The 21,157-nt window shown below is 45.0% G+C and overlaps 1 protein-coding gene across 1 annotated transcript in view; it reads left to right on the top strand.

Moving 5' to 3' along the window:
• The window catches only part of LOC308054028 (uncharacterized protein), a 70,206-nt gene that overhangs the window by 32,388 nt on the left and 16,661 nt on the right, over window positions 1-21,157 (top strand). Inside the window, exon 2 of the mRNA XM_080366160.1 lies at window positions 22-20,730. Within this exon, the coding sequence (XP_080222286.1) occupies window positions 20,709-20,730 (22 nt within the window). The 5' untranslated portion in view covers window positions 22-20,708. The remainder of the gene's footprint in view (window positions 1-21; window positions 20,731-21,157) is intronic.

The raw sequence follows: 21,157 nt of genomic DNA on the forward strand, positions 1-21,157 counted from the left end.
TTGTGTCTTTTCTTTCCACAGAAGGGCACAGAAGTAGCAGCCAGGTGGGACCCTGCCATCTAGTTTCCCCCAAACCAAAGGGTGACCAGCTGCTGGTGAGTATGTTCTGTGCAAACCCTGTCCCCCTGGAGGGGCTTAATTTGAAGCTTGGCTGGTGCTTGCAGTTCCACACTCAGGGACCTCATGGAGTTAATGCATCATTCCTTTCAGCTGTGCACCACCAGCCACTTACTGAAAACACTTTGCCTTTTCCATGGTTTGAGGCAGTGGTGACCACAGAGAAGAAGTTGTTCTTTCAACCATATCTGTAATTTACTGTGCTGAAAGAAAAGTAAGTAAATTATTTGTAATGCATTAACCTTTGTCCTGATTATTGGTATCACTTTAGTTGTGTCGTGGTTTAACCCCAGCCAGCAACCAGGTACCATGCAGAGTGGTATGCAGACTAGGGGAATGATATCTGTATATTATATCAAAGGAGGGGAAGGGTGATGGTGGTTAATGAGGTTGTATTGGAAAGTGTGGTGTAACGTAAATGGTATGGAACGAGGGGTGGATACTGTCCTGGTTTCAGCTGGGATAGGGTTAATTTTCTTCTTAGTGACTGGTGCAGTGCTGTGCTTTAGATTTGGTGTGAGAACAGTGTTGGTAGCACACCGATGTTTTTAGTTCTTGCTGGGTGATATTTATACTAAATCAAGGACTTTTTGATTTCTTGGGCTCTGCTAGCCAGAGCACTGGAGTGGCACAGGGAACTGGGAGGGGACACAGCCAGGACAGGTGACCCAAGCTAGCCAAAGAGGTATTCCATACCGTATGGTGTCATGCTGAGTATATAAATGGGGGGAAGAAGAAGGAAGGGGGGACACTTGGCATGATGGCGTTTGTCTTCCCATGTAATCATTATGTGTGATGAAGCCTGGCTGCCTTGGGGATGGCTGAGCACCCACCTGCCCGTGGGAAGTGGGGAATGAATTCCTTGCTTTGCTTTGCTTTGCTTGTGTGCGCAGCTTTTGCTTTACCTATTAAATTGTTTTTATCTCAACCCTTGAGTTTTACATTCCTTTCCGATCCTCCTCCCCATCCCTCTGGGTGAGGGGCGGTGAGCAAGCGGCTGCGTGGGGCTGGGTTGCCGGCCGGGGTTAAACCACAACAAGTTGTCACTGATTCTTGGAAAACAGTGCTATTACATTACAAAATTATTTTAGTGTCTTTTGTTTTCACAATTGAGTGTCTTTTGCTTGTGTTATGTTACAGTTACTTTCTCTAGTAGATACATTGTCATTTTTTGTATTTTCTCAGTACTCTAATAGTGAAAAAATTGAAGGTCTTTCTTCAGAAAAGTTATGCTAGAAATACCCCTGTGAGCCACACTCTTTGGTGTTTTATGTCTGACATGCGCTATGAGTAATTGAGGAAATTCTTCAGTGCCAATGACAGTAAATACTGGTATCTGTTTTCTTCCACAGAATATTATTTCTGTGCTTGTTCCAGAAACTGAAATTACTCTTATTTCTTTGAAAGAAGGTATCTCAAATTGTTGATCTATTTCCATCACTGTTTTCAGGACCACATTCAAGGACAGGATGTGACTTTTTTTTTTTTTCTTTAACAACTTAAATATACAGAATGATCTGGATTCAACCTGCCAAAAAATTGTGTGAACTGTTCTGCAGTGCATTTGATCACAAATAAGATGGTTTGGGGAAGCTAAACAGTCTTCAGCAAATTTAGTTCATTTGCAGCCACTTTAAATCCTTCTCCCAGTCATTCCCATTTACTTTGACTCACAAGTACTGCAGCAGCGAATATTGTACGGGCCCAGGATGGGAACTCTCCGTCCCAGCTCACTGCTGCAGGGCACAGGGCAGTCCTTTCTTGAAGGTCAGAAAGGACCCTTTTTTATTTCTGTCCCAGACTCACAGCTGAGACCTGCCTCTGGTGCATGGGGACACTGCAGGTGCTGCTGCAGTCTGGGCTGGTCGGCTGCTCTGTCAGGAGCCTGGCTGTGGGGCTACTGTTCATCTTCCGTGTCTTGGGACGCTCGGTAAAACATCTCTGAAGGATAATGATGCAGTGCTTCCATTTCTCTCTGATGGCTAGGACACCTCCTCCCACAAATAGGGGAATAAGCAGATAAAGTGCTTGGAAACAACACTCCAGAGTTCTTGGTGTTACCATTAGGACCAACCTCAGCCATAGATTGGATTGCTCTGGGACATGAAGCCTCTGCATGTCTCCACTGCTGACTACTATTTTGAGTAGATGCAAGTTGGTAGGCAGTTTTGACTGGAGGTGGACATGTTGAAGTTGAGTTGCGTTTTTTGCTTTCGTAAATGGTGCTCTGACTTGGATCCTTTAAGGAAAACGCTTCTTATGGACAGATGTTTTAAAATAACAAAATCAAGACATCTGCTACTGTCATGTCTGGTGTTAGCCAGCAGTTTCTATGCTGTGACTTTGTACTTTGCATTTCATTTACTGTGGCAAATCAAAACAGAGATTTGTTATATTTTGGTTCAACTTCCTCCTGTTCACACTGTGTTCTCCACCTGACTCCCTCGATGGCTCCCTGGCAAGTCTGAGACCACAAGCTTTTCCTGCCTGCCTTCATGGGATAGCTTGTGGGGTTTTAGTGCTGCCGCCAAAAGTGCATACATACATTGTTAGTGAAATTTAATGTGCTCCTTTAACAGAAAGTTTAGCAGCAGTGTTTGTCCAAACTTTAAATCTTAACAGCCCACATCAGGAATATTCTTTGCGTGACAGCTCACCTCTTGAAGATTAAAGACCTGAAAATTCTCGTGAGGAAGGTCTTCTATTTGCTGAGGCATGAGTGTTGGGTGCACAAGAGTGAACCTTCCAGCAGGGAGTGAAGGGGTGTCTATAGCTCTTTATTTAGGTGCCTGTCCTGGGTGCAGCCTCGCACTACCCACCTCTACTGAGTACAAAGCATGGAAACTGTCATGTGATCCTCAGCTTATCCCTAATGGAGCTACAGGGGTGAATGGGAACTGGGAAAGCCAAGTCTCTAAGAAGAAAGCTGTGGGAGCAAAGCTCAGCTTCTGGTGGGGAGAGTAGCACAGGGGCAGCACGGGTGCCATGCCCAGACCTGCTTGTGCTGGAAATGTCAGAGGAGGGTTTCCCTGCTGACTGCGTGGCTTGATCGAACCAAAGTCTGTATGAACTTCTTGGCACTCCACATCAGGGCTGGTCCTAAAGAAAGTAGCACAAGCTAAAACCATCAGAGCCTACAGAGAGCAGAGTGAGAGCAGCTCGCTGGAGTTGAGAGCTGCATCTTCTGAATGTTAAGGGGCATGTTGCAGGAGATGCTTAACAGACGTAAAAGGTCACCACTGCCCAAGCTTTCAGTAAAATAAAGGCCAACTATTTTTAACTTAATTTCAACTGAGAAGCCTAAAGCTATAAGCTGGCCTAATTGCAGAAGGCCTGGACTTCTGTGATAATCAGAGCTGTATGCATAATGTGAGCCATGAGTGCATACGCTGCAAGCTGCATCCAAAATCTGTTCTGACCTCTGCTAATGCTGTGACACCCGCTGTTGCAGATGGGGCCCAACCTCGTGAGTCCTGCAAGCACTGCACTAAAAATCCATTCCTGTCTTGGTGAGTTACTGTAAGAGACAGCGAGTTTATAAACCAAAGGTAGAGGCTAACAGAGAGAGACATAAATAATTTGTGTTACTCAGTAGTGCCCCCATCTCCAGCTATCCACTACAAATGAGTGAAAAAACAGGAGACTGGTTGCCTTGCAAATGGGACAGACACTGTAAGTTCCATAGCAAAGGGATCTTGTGTTCTGCTAAGAGAATCCAGGGCTGCTTAGATGTGTCCTCCACAGGATACAAAGCTTTGACTCCAAGGCTATTTTCCCAAATACAGGAGTATAAGCATTCACAGGAGAAATTTTGCATCTCTGTTTTGTGTGGCTTTCTTTGCCCTGGTGTTAGAGCCAAGAGAAATCAAGTTCTGGTCCCGATCATTTCCTGACATTTTTCAAGTGCTGTGGTAGAAAGTAGGACTGCAAGTGTAGGTCTCTTCATACTTGTTTCTGGTATTGAATAAAGTTCTTTGTGAACTTTGTGAACCCAGCAGGATTCGAGTATCATCTTGGATGGGTAAGCAGTGCCAAAGTTGCACCATGCTTCCTGAAAGTTCAGCTTGTCATTTTTCTGGTGTGAGAAAGCAGTGCTAAGGAGGAAAAAAATACAAGTTTGGGCCAGCCTTATTCCTCCTGGAATGGTATCTGCAGCAGGGTTTTTCTCAGAATGATGGAGGGCATATGGAATATTTTTCTGATTTCTTAACAGTCTGGCAGTGCAGGCCTAATGCTCAGCGAGGCACAATTTTTCCATTGCAGTGGTAGGCATGAGCACTCAGCTGTTTTTCTCTGCAGTTATGAAACTGGATCACTTTCTGATTATGGCACTCTAGGGAACTTGGGGAATGGGGAGATTTTTTTCTTAAGAATAAGTTTGGAAAGCTTTTAAGTAGAGGAGCTGTTTGTTTCATTGATGATTGCTAAGAGCTTGGGACAGAGTGTAGCTCTGATCCTGGACTGCTGGGCACATGGTTTCACTTGGATTGACAGTTTGCAAACGAAGCTGATCTGTGCCGTTCGGTGGCTGCCAAGTCTGCCATGAGGTCACTGCCTGCAGCAGTGATGTAGGCGAGACTGGAAAGGTTTTGTATCCAAATTAATAAATGCAACATAGCCTGGGCCTGTTCTTGGCTGTCTTTCTGCCAGCTCTGGTAGGAAGCAGTCATCAGTCTGACAGCCCTGTCTGCAGCTTACAGACCTCTGCAGCATGCTGTCGTCAAAGCGAATGGTGCCAGCTACCCAAACAGATGACCCCACAGTTAGAATCACTGATTGACCCTATGGCTCCCATTCCTCACCCACTGCTCAGGCCAACGTCTGCCTCTGTGCTAGTGCAGATGATCCTGCAGCTCAGCTCCCAAGTCAAACTTTGTATTTCAAGGGGAATTTCTGCTGTTGCCATAGTGGCAATTTTCAACGAGCAGGTTTTCCCTCCCCTGAGCATGGGCAGGTGATCCCAAACTGCATCATGATTGAGGCAGTTGCCCTCATTTTTCTATCAGGCACAGAAATGTTATGTGGTTTGTTAGAAGTCCTGGCAGAGCTCTCAGCATTGGAGGCTCCTGGTCTTACTCCTCCAGTGAGAAGCTTAGATCTGCAGTGAGGTATTTCTGATAAAGTCCTCTGACAAAAATTGCTGAGAACAAGATCCAGTCAATAGTTTTAATAGTTTCCCAGGCTGAATTGCGTACTTGTTTTACATACACACGCACACCTTGATCCATTTGATGTCGTACTTGTGGTTGCTTTGTAGTGAAGACTCAACATTTTCCATATTTGACACAGATTAAGTCTTTTTTTTTTTTTCTTTTTCATTTTTCTTCTAAATTTTGCAGTGAGGGTGAAATTACTATTTCTCACCTCAACTTCAAAGCAAACAACCAAACCTCTCAGCGTCCATACCCCAGTGTGTGCTGCAGCAATGGCAGTGGAGTTGCAAGAGTGGTGAGGCTCTTGCTTTTTCCACCAAGCCCAGGAAATGACAGCTTATATACTTCTCTCTCCAGCTTTGGAAGGACTGAGTCCTACATGTGGCTATACCCTTGTGTGACGCCTTTTTCATATTTCACCCTGTCCATCATAAAACTCCACACTAGGTGTTTGTAGCCAACAAACTCTCTCTGCTCTTCAGGAGAACAGCCGCACAAACCAAAACCAAGTTATATTTCCATAGTGCCCTGCAGTGCACCCTCACTGGGCACTTTCCAGGGTTAGCCATTTACAATTACTAATAATTTAAAGCAATGCAGAGCAAGCAAGGGGATAAATGCCTATCTCAGTTAGTTTCAAAGCTGTTGCAGATCGCACGCTCCAAATCACAGAAGGGAGCTGATGCCACGGGTGAAGAGCAATGGCTAAGAAAGCCCTGGCTGCTTCCCAGAGAGCTGAAGTACTAATTAGGGCCATGGACAGTCAGCTAATTCAGACCTTAATGAGCCCTAAGGTACTGCAAGATAACAAAAGCTCAGATGGGTGCACCATTGTGCAGCCTTGAAGCAGTGCTGTTTTATTAATAAGAGCCATGACAATAGATGTAGCATTGTACATGCAACTGGGAGGAAACTGTGGAAAAGGAGCCTGTGAAATCTGGACAGTGGAGGCAGGTCCAGCCTTCTCTAATGGCAGATTTTACCCATTAAAAAGCCAGATGCACATCAGCAAGATTTGAGGTCTCTGTAGTGAAAGCCCAGAGAGCTGCAAAATTGGGGTGTTAGTCCTTGAGTTGCAAAGAAAAATTAAACCTGTCCAAAGGCAAGACCAAAGTCTTCCTCTTGTTTTGAGGACTTAGGAGCAGATCTTAAATTTCTTCTCTAGGTGGTTACTTTTGGGGTTTATTTTGAAAAAGAAAAAAAAAAAAGCCATCATGCCTTTCCTATCCTTCATTTCCTTGGAAACCATCTTTTGTATGGGCATAGCAAGAATATTCATGTATGTACAAGCAGGCCTGCGATCTGCCCTTGTCCCCTTATCATCCGTGTGGAAACACGGCTAACATCTGACACAGGACACTTCTGCGCCTCTAGCATATAAACCAGGTGTAAGGCAAAAAAAGAGAAACAAAGAAAGCTCACAGCTGTCCTTGCAACCTGCTTCCAGAGAGTCCCATGTACCTTTTTATCCTCTTCAGTTAGCTGTATGGGATGCACTATAGACCCTTTGTGGTCACATACATGGCGTTTTCCAGCAGAACCTTCCTCTCTTGGATATTTGCTCTTTTGAACAATAATTAAATGATTTTAAAGACAAACAATGAGATTTCCTTCTTGGGGGTATCTTAGCAAACATGGGGCCACCTGCACGCTGCAGCCAGTCTGCTCAGCCAAAGCAAATATTCCCACTTGTTTGCTGCTGGCTGCCAAGGCTGGAGGGCCCCAAACACTGCCAGAGGTGTTTGCTGCAGAGCAGAGGCAGTGAGCATTGCTGCTGTCCTGCTGCTGCTGTGCCTGCATGTGTGCAAAGGCATTCCTACCCCAGTTTTCCTTCTGGCCTTTAATCACAGATTTCCACGACGGCTTGTGCCCGTCTGGCTGTAGCACCAATTATCTCTGCATTTAGCCTACAAGAAGTTAGGGGTAATTGACACAATTTTGCTTCAGAGCTCATTTTTAATGAATTAAATTTAAATTTAATGAACTATTTCTCACATTTTTATACTTCTTGTCTCCTCAGTAAGCTAAAATGCTAATTGTGGAGCAGATGAGCATACTGTTATGCTAGTTTTCAAAGAGGGTAATAGAAAGGAGGAAATCTCCACACATGCGATTCGTTCTTCCCACCAAAGGAGTGTCTAGGTTCCTTTCCCTTCCCATCAGCCCAATATTATATACATGTATTGCATTATATGTATATGGGAATCCTCCTGGGGTTGTTGCAATTCTTTCTGTAAAAAAAACCCGGAGCTTTTTGCATACTGCTTCAAACTCAGTCTTTCTGGGAGCCCAGGAATCACTTCCCTGGTGTGTAACTCTTGCTCCCTGGTTGCTGGGGTGCTGAGTCCCTGCTATTCATCACCAATCCTTTCAAAATACTGTATACAGTTTTATTTTTATTTTCTGTTGCGTGTAACAAAGGATACCTGTGCTAAACCTTTGAATATCAAGCTTCTGCAAGAGAGAGAGAAAGGTGTTAGCTCACCTGGTAAGGTTGATCTGGCCAATGGTAAAAAAGATTAATTTTGTTTCTCTGCTAAAATAAAGGATGGTGCCTTGCTCCTTACCCTTGTTTACGCAGTTCAGGAACAGCTCCTTGCTTTGGAAGTCAGGATCACACCCTTCCTCTCATTGCCAAAGCGTGTTTCCTGAGAAAGTACAACCTGTCTCCTCCATCTGCTGCTATGATCAAAATAGCTGGGGGGGAGCTCTCCTCCCCCTTCCCCTTGCGGGAAGTGTTACTCAAAAAACCAAGCTGCATGTGGCACCAGCTAACCGGCCCCCACGCACAGGGCTTGGCGCTTCCCAAAGCGGGTCAAACAGTGCTGGCGGTGGGGATAATTATCTTCTGGGGCGCGCAGTTGTAAGGAGCTGAGCATTGGTGAGCTATGTTATGTTAGATGCTACCTGGAGGTACCCAGGCAGCTTCAAAAGCTGCTGCACACTGGGTGCAGGAGTCCAGAGCACTCGGTGTGGTCCTGCTGTGACCACAGGTGGTCAGTAGGTTCCTCCCATCTGTATGACAGCCTTCCTATCTTTTGCAACCTGACTGTATGATATCATTATTTTATTATAGCTGTATTTTGCTGCTGATAGCTATCTTTGTAGCTATGTTCTGTCTTTTGCATCATGTCAGTATTAACAGCTTGCACCCCTTAAATATTCCAGCCAGGCAAACATGTTGTTTGCTAATATCCTCTCCGCTGCTTCTGTCCTCCTCCTGTGCTGCAAAGGGCAATGTGTCCCTCCCACCCACATCTAACCTCTAGTGCTTACTGCATAAGCAGTTTCTTTCCAATGTTCTGGCCTTTTGTACTACTGCAAGTAGGAATAGCTACAGCATGGACAGGAAAAAAGTGCTTATTCTTGGCCACTGAGCTTAGTACCACAAAATAATGGGATATGTTGCAAATTGTGACCTTTTAATCATATTTTCTGGCATGAAATCCTGAAGTTCTTGTTGCTAATATCTTGATATATGAACCTTTGAAATGTCATTTTGCAATCTAAGTTCCTAAGAAGAACATAAAATAGTACAAGGTTGGTAAGAGTTGGGGGACCTGCAAGGCAAATGCAGTTGTCTTCCTTGTCATGTAGCGAGTGTCTCTCATTTGCAGAGCTTTTGCTTTAGGAAGCATTTTTAGACCAGGTGTGTGCTTGCTCACTAACCTCTCTGCTACAATAAAGTAGGGGTATTTGTTTTTCTTCTTGTTGTTTAGAGTGACACATGCTATGTCATGCAGACTTTTCAAAGTTCTCCAGTGACAGTTCTTCTGAGTCATCATCTTTTAGGAAGTAGCTATTGGAAGTCTCTTCTCCCCCGTCCCAGCTTCCAAACCATTTAAAAGCACTGTGATGGAAACTAGAAGACTCTTCATGAGAGATGAAGAAATGAAAGACCACTGAACACCACTCTCACTGTCCTTTTCCCCTCCTCATAGTCACCCACACATTGTTCTGCTACACCTCCTACCTCTCCCGTATCAGCTCCTGACTCCCTCTGGGTTCAGCACTCAGCAAAAATGGGGACCTAAGAGTAATGCCTGTACGGAGAAGGGAATTCATACACTTTTATGCCTGCGTATACTCTGATCCTTGACTCTGGGTTGGACAAAGATATCATTACTGTTGTCAGAGAGTTTATGTCCTTATTCTGGAGGTCTCTGCAGCTGCTTGGCTGTTGACTCTTGAAAGTATCTTACTCAATGCCATAGAGAGAGTGATATTTCTGTCTGTATGATAGATATGATGTATATGTCCACTGAAGTGAAAATAATATTATGTGGTGAAATCCCTCTGGATTCTCGGCATCTTACTTCCAGCTGAAATACAACATTTGTAGGTGTTCTGCTAGAAAGGTTTGATCAGGGTATCTAGGTGGAAACAACTCTCTTCTAAGCATTGAAATAGTTTTTGTTTATTTACTTAAAATTATAAATATGAGAAAACAAAAAAACCCCAACCCAAACCTTACAGACCTCAAACCCACATGTCTGCAAGAAACATGAAGCAATAACCTGTTCGAGTCTGGTTTCATGGCACTGCCGCTCACCCCTAGCAGTGAATTATGTGGAGGGAGGATGTAGAGTCAAATGGAAAGTGAAGGGAAATACGATCGACCAGATATTTTGCAGCCTTGTCATTAGAGTAGTTGGAAGAGCTGGGTTTGGATTTGGCATTCCTTATCCCTCCCTGTGCTTAGCTCCTGTCTCCCTTTTCACCTCTGACTTACTCAATGTAGAATTCATTAATATTAGGTGAACACTGGAGAGATATTTTGCTTCTCCCCTCAAGTCAATCCTCCTATCTTCCCTCCTGCTTCTCAGCTGCTTTCTTCGGCAGCATCCTTGTTCTTGTGTTTTGGGTAGTAACACGGCCCAGAAGGGCTGTGGTATATCAGTTCCCATCTGGAACCCCTTTTCCCTGGGTTTTGCCAAGTGTCTCATACATGTGGTGAATCATAAGCCCTACTTTGTATTTTCCCTCCTCACCACTGCTTGATGGCCATTTTCTGGGACATCAACATATGAAAAATAATTTACAAAGCTCACAGCAATAACAAACCATGAAAATCTTTGCCTTGCAGTTCAACTGTTTGGCATTATCAAGGAGAAGAAATGTGAAATAGTAACACTTTTTAATTCATTAATGTGTTACTTGATTTCACAAAGTTTGTGTGCAACCACTTAAAGCAGTTTCTCTTCTCTGGCTTTTACTGCAAGTACAGAGCCTAAGCACAGAAGACAAAGCTGCCACTTGCACAAATAAATGAAAATACTGATATAGCATAAGTTGCCTGAAAGCAAAAATCAAATTCTTTCCTGTTCTGCTGAATTTGGTATGTATCAAAAGTACAAACCTTCTGCATGTCCAGTACAGTCTGAAGAAGAAAAGGGCAATCTTTTTTTCTCCATTAATAACGGACACCCAAGGGGCAAGCAGAACAAAATGATGGGGAACAGCCCAACTCAGTGACTCAGTGATTTTTTTTTTTTTTTTTTTGTCAAAAAAACCCTCATCAATCTAGTGTCATAGATGAATGCTAGTGAGAGAATTGGGACTTAGAAATGAAATGGAGTTGTTGTCACACAAAGTGTGTCTCCTTCCAAAAACACTTCCAGTGGTATTTATTTTTTGTATTGACTTCAAGAAGCTCTGGCTACTATACAGGTCCTCTTTTGGCATCAACGCTTCTCCTGAGAATATTTTCCAGGTGGTTTTTTGAACACAAGTATAGTTGAGAAATCAAATCAGCAATGCAGCAGACAAAGGGAATGTCTTCAAAGGTTAACCCATTGTAATGGTTTGGCATTACATTCTTAAGCCAAAGATCCTATTTTTCTCGGGAGAGAGCCCTTTCCCCCCAGCTTTCTTTCTAGAAGGCGTTAGCACATTCAGAAGACAAGAATGATGCTCCTAGAGAGAGGGGTGTGTGCGTACATGGTGGAAGTGTGGATTGCTCAATTTGAAAGAAAACAAAGATTTTTTTTCCATTTTATTTTAAACAAAATGAGCTTCAATTAGTGGAGGTGGGCTTTAATAAGAAAGGGTTGATGGGTGGGAAGGGGTTTGTTCTTTCTTACGTCTGATGGAAACAAGTCTGGATGAGCAGGCACAGCACTGACAGTGTTGCCCCCACTGAAATGAAATCTGACTTTACCTTTCATGGGTGTTCTCCCCTCCCCACATCCCCCCAGGTGTTTTTTGCTGGACAGCTGTCAACTACCTGGCCAGTTTGGGTTATCTCCATGTTAAGCTTTTTGATTTTGAAAAGCAGTCTGAGGCTGAAATGGGGCTGCATTCAGGGCATTAAGGGTCTTTCTAACCGAGTACAGTGGAAATGGCAACGGCAACCAAGATCCATGGACCAAGGTTGTTTCTTTCTGTTGCTTTTCAATATGTGTTTCTCTCAGCGGTGCCAGAGAGCAACCTGTTCTGATGAAGATGGAAGGACTATGAAGTATTGAAGCCTGTGATTATTGCTGCTATGAAGCTTCCAGCTGTTTAGGGTTTAGGAGGAGTTCAGGCATCTGAAAATGCATTATCTTAGCATTTGGCAAGATTAAAATTTGGAGGAGAGAGTGTTAAAAATTTGCTTTTCATTAACAGAAGCTAATTAAATCATTTAGCTAGCACTTTCAGTACTGAGAGCATGCCGCCATGTACTATTTTGAGGTTTCACTTGTTTTTCTGCCAAGTTCTAGTCTCCAGACCAGCTTTATTTTTGAGTGGGAACTAAGGACTTTTGGACAATGTCAGGCATCGTCCACTGGATCTGCTAATTTGTGGCTAGATTGTGCAACTCTTACCCGGCCAATGTGCCTAATTTTAGATGTGCCTTGCAGAGTGAGTGTGGGACAGCTTTGCTTAAGTACAGGCTAGAGGAACAGCCCCGAGCACAAGGTTTAATTGTATAAGAATTTAGTACAATCATGACTAAGGCTCATATGATGTAGCCTTTTTTTAATTTGGTGTTGTTAATGTGAGCTTTGCTCTAGTCAAGGGCTTCCTGAGAATATTATTTATAATATACTCAGTTCCTAAAAACTTTTCATTTCTCAGTAGCAGAACTTCACCCCGTCTGTGATTTCAGTGTACAGTATGGGAAAAGGGGCTTTCTCCTGTTTCATTGTGGATTCGTCTCTTTGCCATTAACCTTCTTGTGTCTTTGTTGGATGTAGACTTTGTTTTCCTTCAAGAAACTTATTTTTAGCTCAACAAAGTATACTTGAGATACCAGCCATGCCGCTGCCTAAGCAACGGTATTCTTCCTGGAGCATTTAATGTAGGGTGGGTGGGTGGGTTCCCAGTAAAGCTGCACTGAAATAGATGTGGTGCTTGGACTGGAGTTTTATTTCCCAAGAAAGGCTTAAATCCTGAAAGTCAACAGTAAACCCCTGACTGACTCTAGTGAAGTGAGAGTAGCTGGTATATAACCTTCATGGAACTGGGACTATGTGGGTACATTGCATCCAGAAAAAACAAGGAAACCCTGACCCAGCTTCTGACTCAGGAGACTGCTGAAGCCCAATGCACTTACTCCTTGCTTGACCCCACTTCTCAGCTCTGAGTGAAGGCTGGGCTGCCCAGAGGCAAGCGTGGATCAGCCCCCCTTCACGCCCAGAGTGGCTTACCAGGGCTTGCAGAGACTTGGACCTGGGAGGGATTTGGCTAGCAAGACTGAAGAGAGCCTGGCAAAAGGAAAGATGGAAATCTGCAGTGAAATTTGAGAGGAGACTTAGTACTGAGATGATTTGTGCAGAAGAGTCAAAAAATTGAAAGCAGAGTTTATATACAATGTGGACAAAAGTGCCAAGATTAGAACCTGATGCTTGTCTGATTAAGTCAGAGGAAAATTCCCCATAGACTTCAGTATGTTTTGAAAAAGGCTGTTGCTGCTGCTGTTGCCAGGTTTGGTTCAGTTCATCTTCAGTGGGGCTTTGCCAGGTGAGAATAAATCTCCAGCACCTTTCCTGAGAGCAGTGCAAGTGCCCTCACAGTTATGGCCAGCAAGGTGTACAGTTTAATACATAGTGTGTCTCTCTGACCATAGGACCCTAGAGCTGGCTATGCAGTATTGCTAACAGAAACCTTTGCATGGATGAAGTGTGGGAGGAAAACCATTGCTACACTCGGGGAATAAGGAGAAATGGTCCAGGGCCACAGATTTGGTCTTAAAGGTCTTTTTCCAACCTAAATGATACTATGATTTGTGTCCAGCTGGTTCTCAGCAGCTCATAAGAGGATGTTTGCTCAGTCCCATCCCTTCCATTAAAACTCTTATCCTAAGGGAGTTCCTGCTTGCGATCTAGTTTGAGATACCTCCCCCCCCCCCGCTGTTTTGGTTGTCATAGCTCCTAACTGATTGCTCAGTGCTGTGAACTCTGGTGCTGCAAGTGAACGTTTTATTCCTATGATCAGGAGCCTACAAATGTCTTTCACAAAGTGCCACATGCATCAGCAGCTCAGTACCACCAGGTACTGCCACGTCCATCACTCCTTGAAATGGTGCCTTTTCCCACCACCAGCAATAGCAGTTTTAACCTTTATGCCTGGCTTGCTGCTAATTTACAGCGATCATAACACATCTGTGCCTGCCTGGGACTGCTTAATGGAAACTCAGCTACAGTGAGAGGCAGAGAAAGAGTGAAAGAAAATGCTTAAGAGGATAACAGCCTATATACCACAGTAAGGGACACTTGTGAAGGAGGGAGCTTTGTCAGTGTTTGTGGAAACCTGCCCCAGGTCTGGAAGGACATGCACAGGCAAACACTTGATAACTGGATGTGAGGAGGCACCATGGTCCAGTTGTAAATGGAGAACAATGATTAATGCAGGATACAGATGATAGCTAGCAGGGAGCGGGCTGGAAAGGAGTGTGCAACTGAAAGCCAAGAGCCCTGCAGACCAAAGGGCCCCTTATCTCACTCCTTTCTCCAGTGAGAGAAGGTGAAATGAGGAGCCTATGGAGAAGGGCTGGCACTGCCTGGCCAGGGTGATATGGTGCTCTTTGCACCTGCACTGGCTCCTAGCACGAAAATGAGAAATATGAAAGCACAGGGATAAATTATTAAATGCAGAGAAAAAAACGTAAAACCAACAGAAGCTGAGAAAGGGCTGCTGTGCTCCTGCTTTTGCCACTTCTCCCAAGACATCTCAACAATGTCCTATCTAGCTGTGATCCAGGCTCCATCAGACTAATTTTAAATTTAAAAGAGCTCTAATTATGCCATTTGCTGTCCTCTCAGTTGCATTTGAATCAAACCATGGGACCCAAACAACTAAGGTTAGGGGTGTCCTTAACCCAGGCTTCAGGTGCAACCTTAGCAGCTTGTACTCTAGCACCTGGGCAGCAGGGTGAGGAGAGGTATGGGGGGAACCAAGACATGAAATAACAAGCTGCAAGTGCACCCCTGTTCCAGGCAGTGTCAGGACACCCCTCACCTTTTGGTGTGCTTGTTTTTCTCATCACTAAGATGAAAGAGGTGTGTGTGTGTGCATGTGCACAGCACCCAAGCACTGCTTTCCCAATCTGTGCTGGGCTTCTAGGCACCATTACACCCATAACAAGAAATAATGTTGCTGGAAGAAATGCTGCTGTTTAAATGACTCACTCATGGCTTTGTTTCAGCCGTTACAACATTGCAGAACTAATGGCCAATCACTAACATTACAGCAACGTCCTTGTCACAAATGAATGCACACACTGAGCTTTGTTTCTGTAATGTCATCAGGCTGGCAGATAATGAGAGAGAAGAATTTTTGCCTGTAGATTGCAGTACATGTTAAAAATCACAAGTAGAAAGCAGAGGAGCTTGTGAATTGCCTCACTGATCAAGGGTTTACAACTTTCAGCACTGGTCAGAGCAGGCAAACAGTGCAATGACAGAAGTCTATGTTTTCTGAACAAGCTGTGCTAGCAAGATGTGCCTGGGAAGTGAGAAGGCAATGAATTAAATACAGAAGGAAATTAAAAAAAAAAAAAAAAAAAAAAAAAAGCAAAGAGGAAAGGAAGGAGAGGAAGGAAAAGGAGAAAGAGATGGAGGAAAAGAAAAGAAGAAAAAGAAAGAAAAGAAGGGAAGAAATGCATCAATTCATAATCCTAAAATCTAAAACTACCCAGAAGAATGAGAGCAGGGACCCCTCCAAGCTTCTGCTCTGGCTGAAGGCTCTGCAGAGATGCCAGTGCTGGGGTTGGCAGGGCAGCAGCCAGGGCTCGGTTCAGTCCGGCTGGACACGTGGCAGGTTGGCCAGTCCAGTGGTCCCTTACGGCCCGCTGCAGGAAAAGGGATGCTACGTGGGGCTTGGCTGGGTCAGACGCACCAAGAGGGAAGCAGGTGGATGGGCTATAGAACAAGGAAGTAAAACAGGGAAGCAGGTGGAGAACATTGCTTCTGGCCTCTCCTCAGGCTGCTGGTCCAGGAGGCAGTGAGCTGGCTGGCCAAGGGATGGGCTGGGGACACATGGTGTTGGGCAGCTGCCCCAGGCTTGGGCTGCTCTTTGGGGCCAGCTGCGTGTCAGTCTCTCCAGGACCATCTGGCTAGAAACGCTTATGGCTTCCTCAGAGAGGGCGATGGTGTTACAGACACCCAGCGTGGCAGTTTTGAGTGGCTCTTAGGAGCATCCCAGTCCAGTGAGACAGTAAGAGGCAGGTGTTAACTAGGCACAAAGAGGCTTTTGCCTGTGCTGCCCAGCGTCCCTGTTGTCTGCGATTGCTGCAGCAGACACTGTGATCTCTGCACCAGATTCCTGTTGATCAGTACCAGTTTTGTTCATTTTATAAGGCCTTGACCTTTCTGTTCTTTTCAAATACTGCTGAAATTTCTTACACTGGCATGCTTGAAATGATGTCCCCTAATACGCCGCCCTCCTCCCACCAGTTTTCTAGTCTAACCATTCGGTAGCTTTAGCACTGAATTCTATTCTTGGGAGCCAAATAATCCCACTTCTTCAAGAACAGCTTTAAGTTGATATGAGCCACAAGTCAAGAGGAACAATTAAAAAAAAAAAAAATCAATATATTTTACTTAGACAAGCATTACTATGTCATTAATACTGTCTTCGTTTGCTAAGACTTTTTACAGTCCACTTAGCCTGCAATCTGCCTGCTGTTTGCTCCGAGCGCTCTGCTAGACCGGACAGGGACAGTAGCTGCAGTCGGCTTTGCTGGCTGTTTTCTTTTATGCTTAGTTTCACTTGAAGGGTCTCCGCTGCAATGTTTGGATAGAAACACTGCAGAGACACAGTTATTCATTTAAACCATCTGTTTCCATTGGCACAAAGATAGCCCATCACAATATTTCTGTTGGTCTTCAAACTCTTTGCACACCTGGCAGTGGCTGTATAATTTCACAGATCCAAGTGAACAGATCCTGCTGCTACAAACAGCTCACGCTAGTTCGGTGTAGGTATAAATTGTGCCTGAAGGTAATGCCTTTTCTCTGCTGCCCTCTCTGAATTTCTCATCCTCCAGTCTGGGAATAGCACAGGAATTATAACCGGCAGGGTGTGTGGGGTGGGATTCAAACTGGCATTTCTACAGCAGTTTATATCAGTCTTTCTCTTCCAGCAAAAGCTTTTTGTTTGTGTCTGGTGCAAGATAAGTATGGCCTTTAACCCTCTACATGACTGGGTATTGCTAGCATGCCTTTTCATGAAAAGTCAGGGGAAAAAAGCAGCGCTGAGCAGTCTCCACATCACTGCCACTCAGGGTTGTTACCTCTGGCTTTTTGGGAATTTGTTATTCCCTAACTGTGACACAACCCCATTAGCTCCTGACCCTGCTTCTAGTCTCTAACTCAAAACGGGTCTGTTGGGTAGTGTGAAGGAACATACAAACAGTGAACGTGGGCTTTGGTGGGTGCTGCCTCTTGGGTATGTGCTCTGATTTCTTTTTCACTCCCCCAGAGAAAACAACGTGAACACAGTCCCTGCTACCTCAAATTACGCAGTCTGGTTCCCCACGTGTTGATAAATCAGCAGTCAGAGTGCCCACGGTGCAAGAAGTGGATGAGAAACCCCAACCCTCTGTTTCCCTTTGCCAGGTAAGTGTAACCACCCGCTCCAGCATAAAACTACATCGTATTCTGCACACAACAAACAAATTGTTTCTCCTTGTCTAGAGATGTCATTAATGGAGCCCCTGGGTAGCACTGAATTATGCACGAGGCTGAAACCACTCATCGAATTATGGAATGGTCTGGGTTGGAAGAGACTTTTAAAGGCCATCTAGTCCAACTCCCCTGCAATAAGCAGGGACATCTTCAACTAGACCAGGTTACTTGGAACCTGATCTAATTGAAGTCTTTCCGATAACCCTAATACACAAGGAAAGTAGTGCAACAAAATCAAACTTGTTTAATGGTACATCCAGACAGTAAAAATAAGGCCAGTGTAACTGCGCTAGCAACACCGATAACAACAGCATGACACATCCATGAGCAATTTGGCTGCGTGCTCGCCTCCCCAGCCAGCCGGCAGCACACACAGCCAGTGCTGCCTGCAGCGGGCAGGCCACATGCCGTTAGTCAGCCCCTTCTCTGTGACAAAAATTTCTTGCTTTTCTCCATCCGTTTCCTTTTGCCCCCAGCAATCCTGCCCGCACCTGACAAGCAGGCTGCACGTACTGCAGCCGGAATCCAGGCTGGGACAGGTGCTGCAGGCAGGATACGTACCTGGCATGTCAGAGCCCCTTTAGCATCACCTTTGCAGTCACCTCTACTGTCACCGGCAAACAGACGCCTTCAGGCAGCGATTCGGCAGGACCAAACGTGGTGGCTTTGTGGGGAGCCTGCACACTCACAGTCCTTAGAAAATGGGCACAAACCGTCCTGGGAGCAGAACCAGAGACCACGTCACCCGTCTCAGCTCTCACCACAGCTATGAGTATTTATTGTATTTGCTGCTATTTTCTTTTCCTGGTCCAAAGACTCTGGATTTCCTTTGTATAGTGTGAAACCACCGCAGCAGCAGGGCTGGCCAGGGACTCCTCTCTTGCTGCCCCGTATCTGTGGGGGAGTGAAACTTTGAGGAAATCAGTGAGTTGATCACATATTCCCTCAAAAACCAGCCTGTAGGATAAGGGTTCTGTTAAGGCAGGTGGCAACGTGGATACAGCCCCCCTTGACAGGATGAGAGAATAACCCTCTCTGGTCCTGACCCACCTTGTGCGTACACACGGCACCCACTAGTGTAACGGACACTTTTGCCTGTGGGAGCAGGGCTCTTGGTGACAGCCACAGGGTTTTGTGTCACTTGGGTGTCCTGGGGGAGTGTGAGGGCCCTTTGCAGCTGGCCACAGACACCGACACAACAGAGCTTGGCTTCAGCCAAACTGAAAAATAAATTGCAAAACACAGATGATGTGCTTTAGGTCAGATAAGGCAGCAAGTGACAGGATTTTTTTACAGTTGTACTATGAGTGCAATTTGCCTGTCTTGTCCTTGGCCGGATTTGGGCCTGTGAGGTTCTGCAGAAGCTGCACGCTTTCATGTCAGCCGAGGTTTGGATGGGGAGCAGAGCTCATTTTTGGCACAGGAAAAGCGCTGGTCTGGCTGCTGGGGAGCTAAAATACAGCGAATGGCGCTTCTTTGCATTTATCCAGCTTCCAAACAGAAAACAGAGACTAGTGTGATAGCACAAATATGTGGAAAGCGGTTCAACTTTAAGGTGTACTAAAATACCTTTGACTCAACAAAAAACCACCTGCGGCCTGGGCTGCACAGGGTGACTGGTGGTGGAAAAGATATCGAATGTCCAGGTCAATTGGCATCGAATTGATATTAAAATGACCTGGGCAATATGGCTCCACAAAGCTCTGCTCAGACCATTCATCGAGACACGCCAGCTATTGCCTGGGATGAAGAAACAGCTGGTGACAAAGGACTTTCTGGGATAACAACAGCAGCAACTTCCACTCCTGTAAATGACACATTTGTTCAAACCTGCTGCTCTCTTCACACTTCTGCAGTGTTTTGGTGTGAATGTGATATAGTATCAACCCACCCTATATAAAGCCTGCCTTAAAAATTGCTGTCTTTAGGAGGAAGAGGTGCTTCCTCTGAAGTGGCTGAGCTAAACTCTTTCCAAACATTTCCAGTCTGGATCAGTCAACTCACTAAACCCTTGGATCAAGTACTACTTTCTATTACACCTGTAATAAGCCTGTGGTGGGTCACTGGTTGTTCCAGTTTTACCAATTCAGAAAACAGCCAGGAATGGGATTTCAGTTTGGGTTTTTTTGTTTGTTTGTTTGTTTTTTTAAACTTCAGTTACACTGTTCTAGGGAGAAGTCCCACTGATTCAGAGGAGACTCCTGGGTGGCTGTTGTACAGGTGAGAGGAGCCCTGGCTCTGCTGGCAGGGGTGATGTCTGCTACTTGTTTGGCATCACCACCCAGGGCAAAGTGTGCTGTGGGCAAGGGCCACCAGCTTTCTGACTTCCTGTGAACTTGCAAAGACTTGAATGCACACATACATGCCCTCCAAGTATTTAGTTCATGAATAAAAGCTTTGCAGCTTTTGTAAAAAGTGAGCTAAAAAGAGAAGCAAATATACCAGTATATTCTCTTATGGCTTCTCCAGATGGAGAAAAAAGAGAATAAAACTTCTCTTCTAAAGTTAGCTTCCCCCAGCTTCCAGGACCAGCCAGGATGATACTACTGAGTCTCTTGGAGCCTGAATTCTTGGAAGTGATTTATAAGCCAATTTAGTGCCATGTTTTATTCTGAACAACCTAGATCCTAGCAAAAAATGTGTATGTGGTCCTCTCAATCTGTACGATGGGTATATAAGCCAGACAGGCTGTGTACGTCATGGCTTTGCTCTTACAGCAACAGGGCAAGAAAGCGCATGTGTACAAAGACCTGTGTGTGCACAGCCCTCATCTCTGCTCAGAATATGATTGCCAACTCTTCCCACCAGCTGTGAGCCGCAGAGGTAGTCAGCAGTGACACACGCTCAACAAGTGCCCTAGACCAGAGCACTTTTTCAAGCACTGATGTTTTCTTTATGAGGCAACTCTTTCTGCAAGGGTTTAACTTTTTTATATATTCTCCTAGATGAAAAACAAAAGGCCCCACAGCGTTCCTGTCCTGGAGATCTTTTGTTTCTGCTGTTACCAGTTCCAAAGGAAGAGGAAAGTGCTCTGTGTCCCTCAGACAATGTGCATGCCACCAGACTTGGCTGGTGTGTTGACAGCAAGATGCTGGAGGGCGGTTTGGAAAATGGCCCTGGGGGGCCTCTTGGTATGGGGGAACATTTCTGCTCCATTGCTGCTGCACAGCCCAGCCTGAGCACAGAGACCCTGTCAAACCTGCAAGAGGTAACAAATTACTGTGACTCAGGAATGAGAAGATGCAAATCTTCACTAGGATGCATTTTGCCTGGAGAGAGCTGGAAGAAAAAAGGATGTGAACATTAAAAGCATTTAAGAAATACCATGTGTCTTTTCCATAGCAAAGGTAAGAGATTTAGACAAACGAACACAGTTTTACAACTTGTACCTGCAGTTCTGGGGAGATTACATTTGCAGTTAAATAGCTAGTATCCCTCCTTTACAGTGAAGGAGTGCAAAACCCACGGTGGACAGTGCTTAGAAAGGTTCTGGGAAATGCCAGTTAGCCCAGCAATGTGCAATCCCAGTTTGTTCCTTAAACCCAGCACAGATGGTGCATTACATGCTCTGGAGTATGCTGATCCACTACTGTACCCTGTGCAAACCCTGGTGCTGCTTCTTAGCTACAGAATAACGTGAGAATTTGTTGTTTGGGGCAGGTCAGGATCTGTAACCCCAGCACCATCAGTCATGATTCAAAGTCCTTAAAAAGCAAAAGCCTGGCTGCAATACCATGGTATATACACACAGGTAAAACAGAGATGGCTTTGACA

This window comes from Falco punctatus, assembly GCF_963210335.1.
Source record: "Falco punctatus genome assembly, chromosome: 15".
Taxonomy (NCBI): Eukaryota; Metazoa; Chordata; class Aves; order Falconiformes; family Falconidae; genus Falco; species Falco punctatus.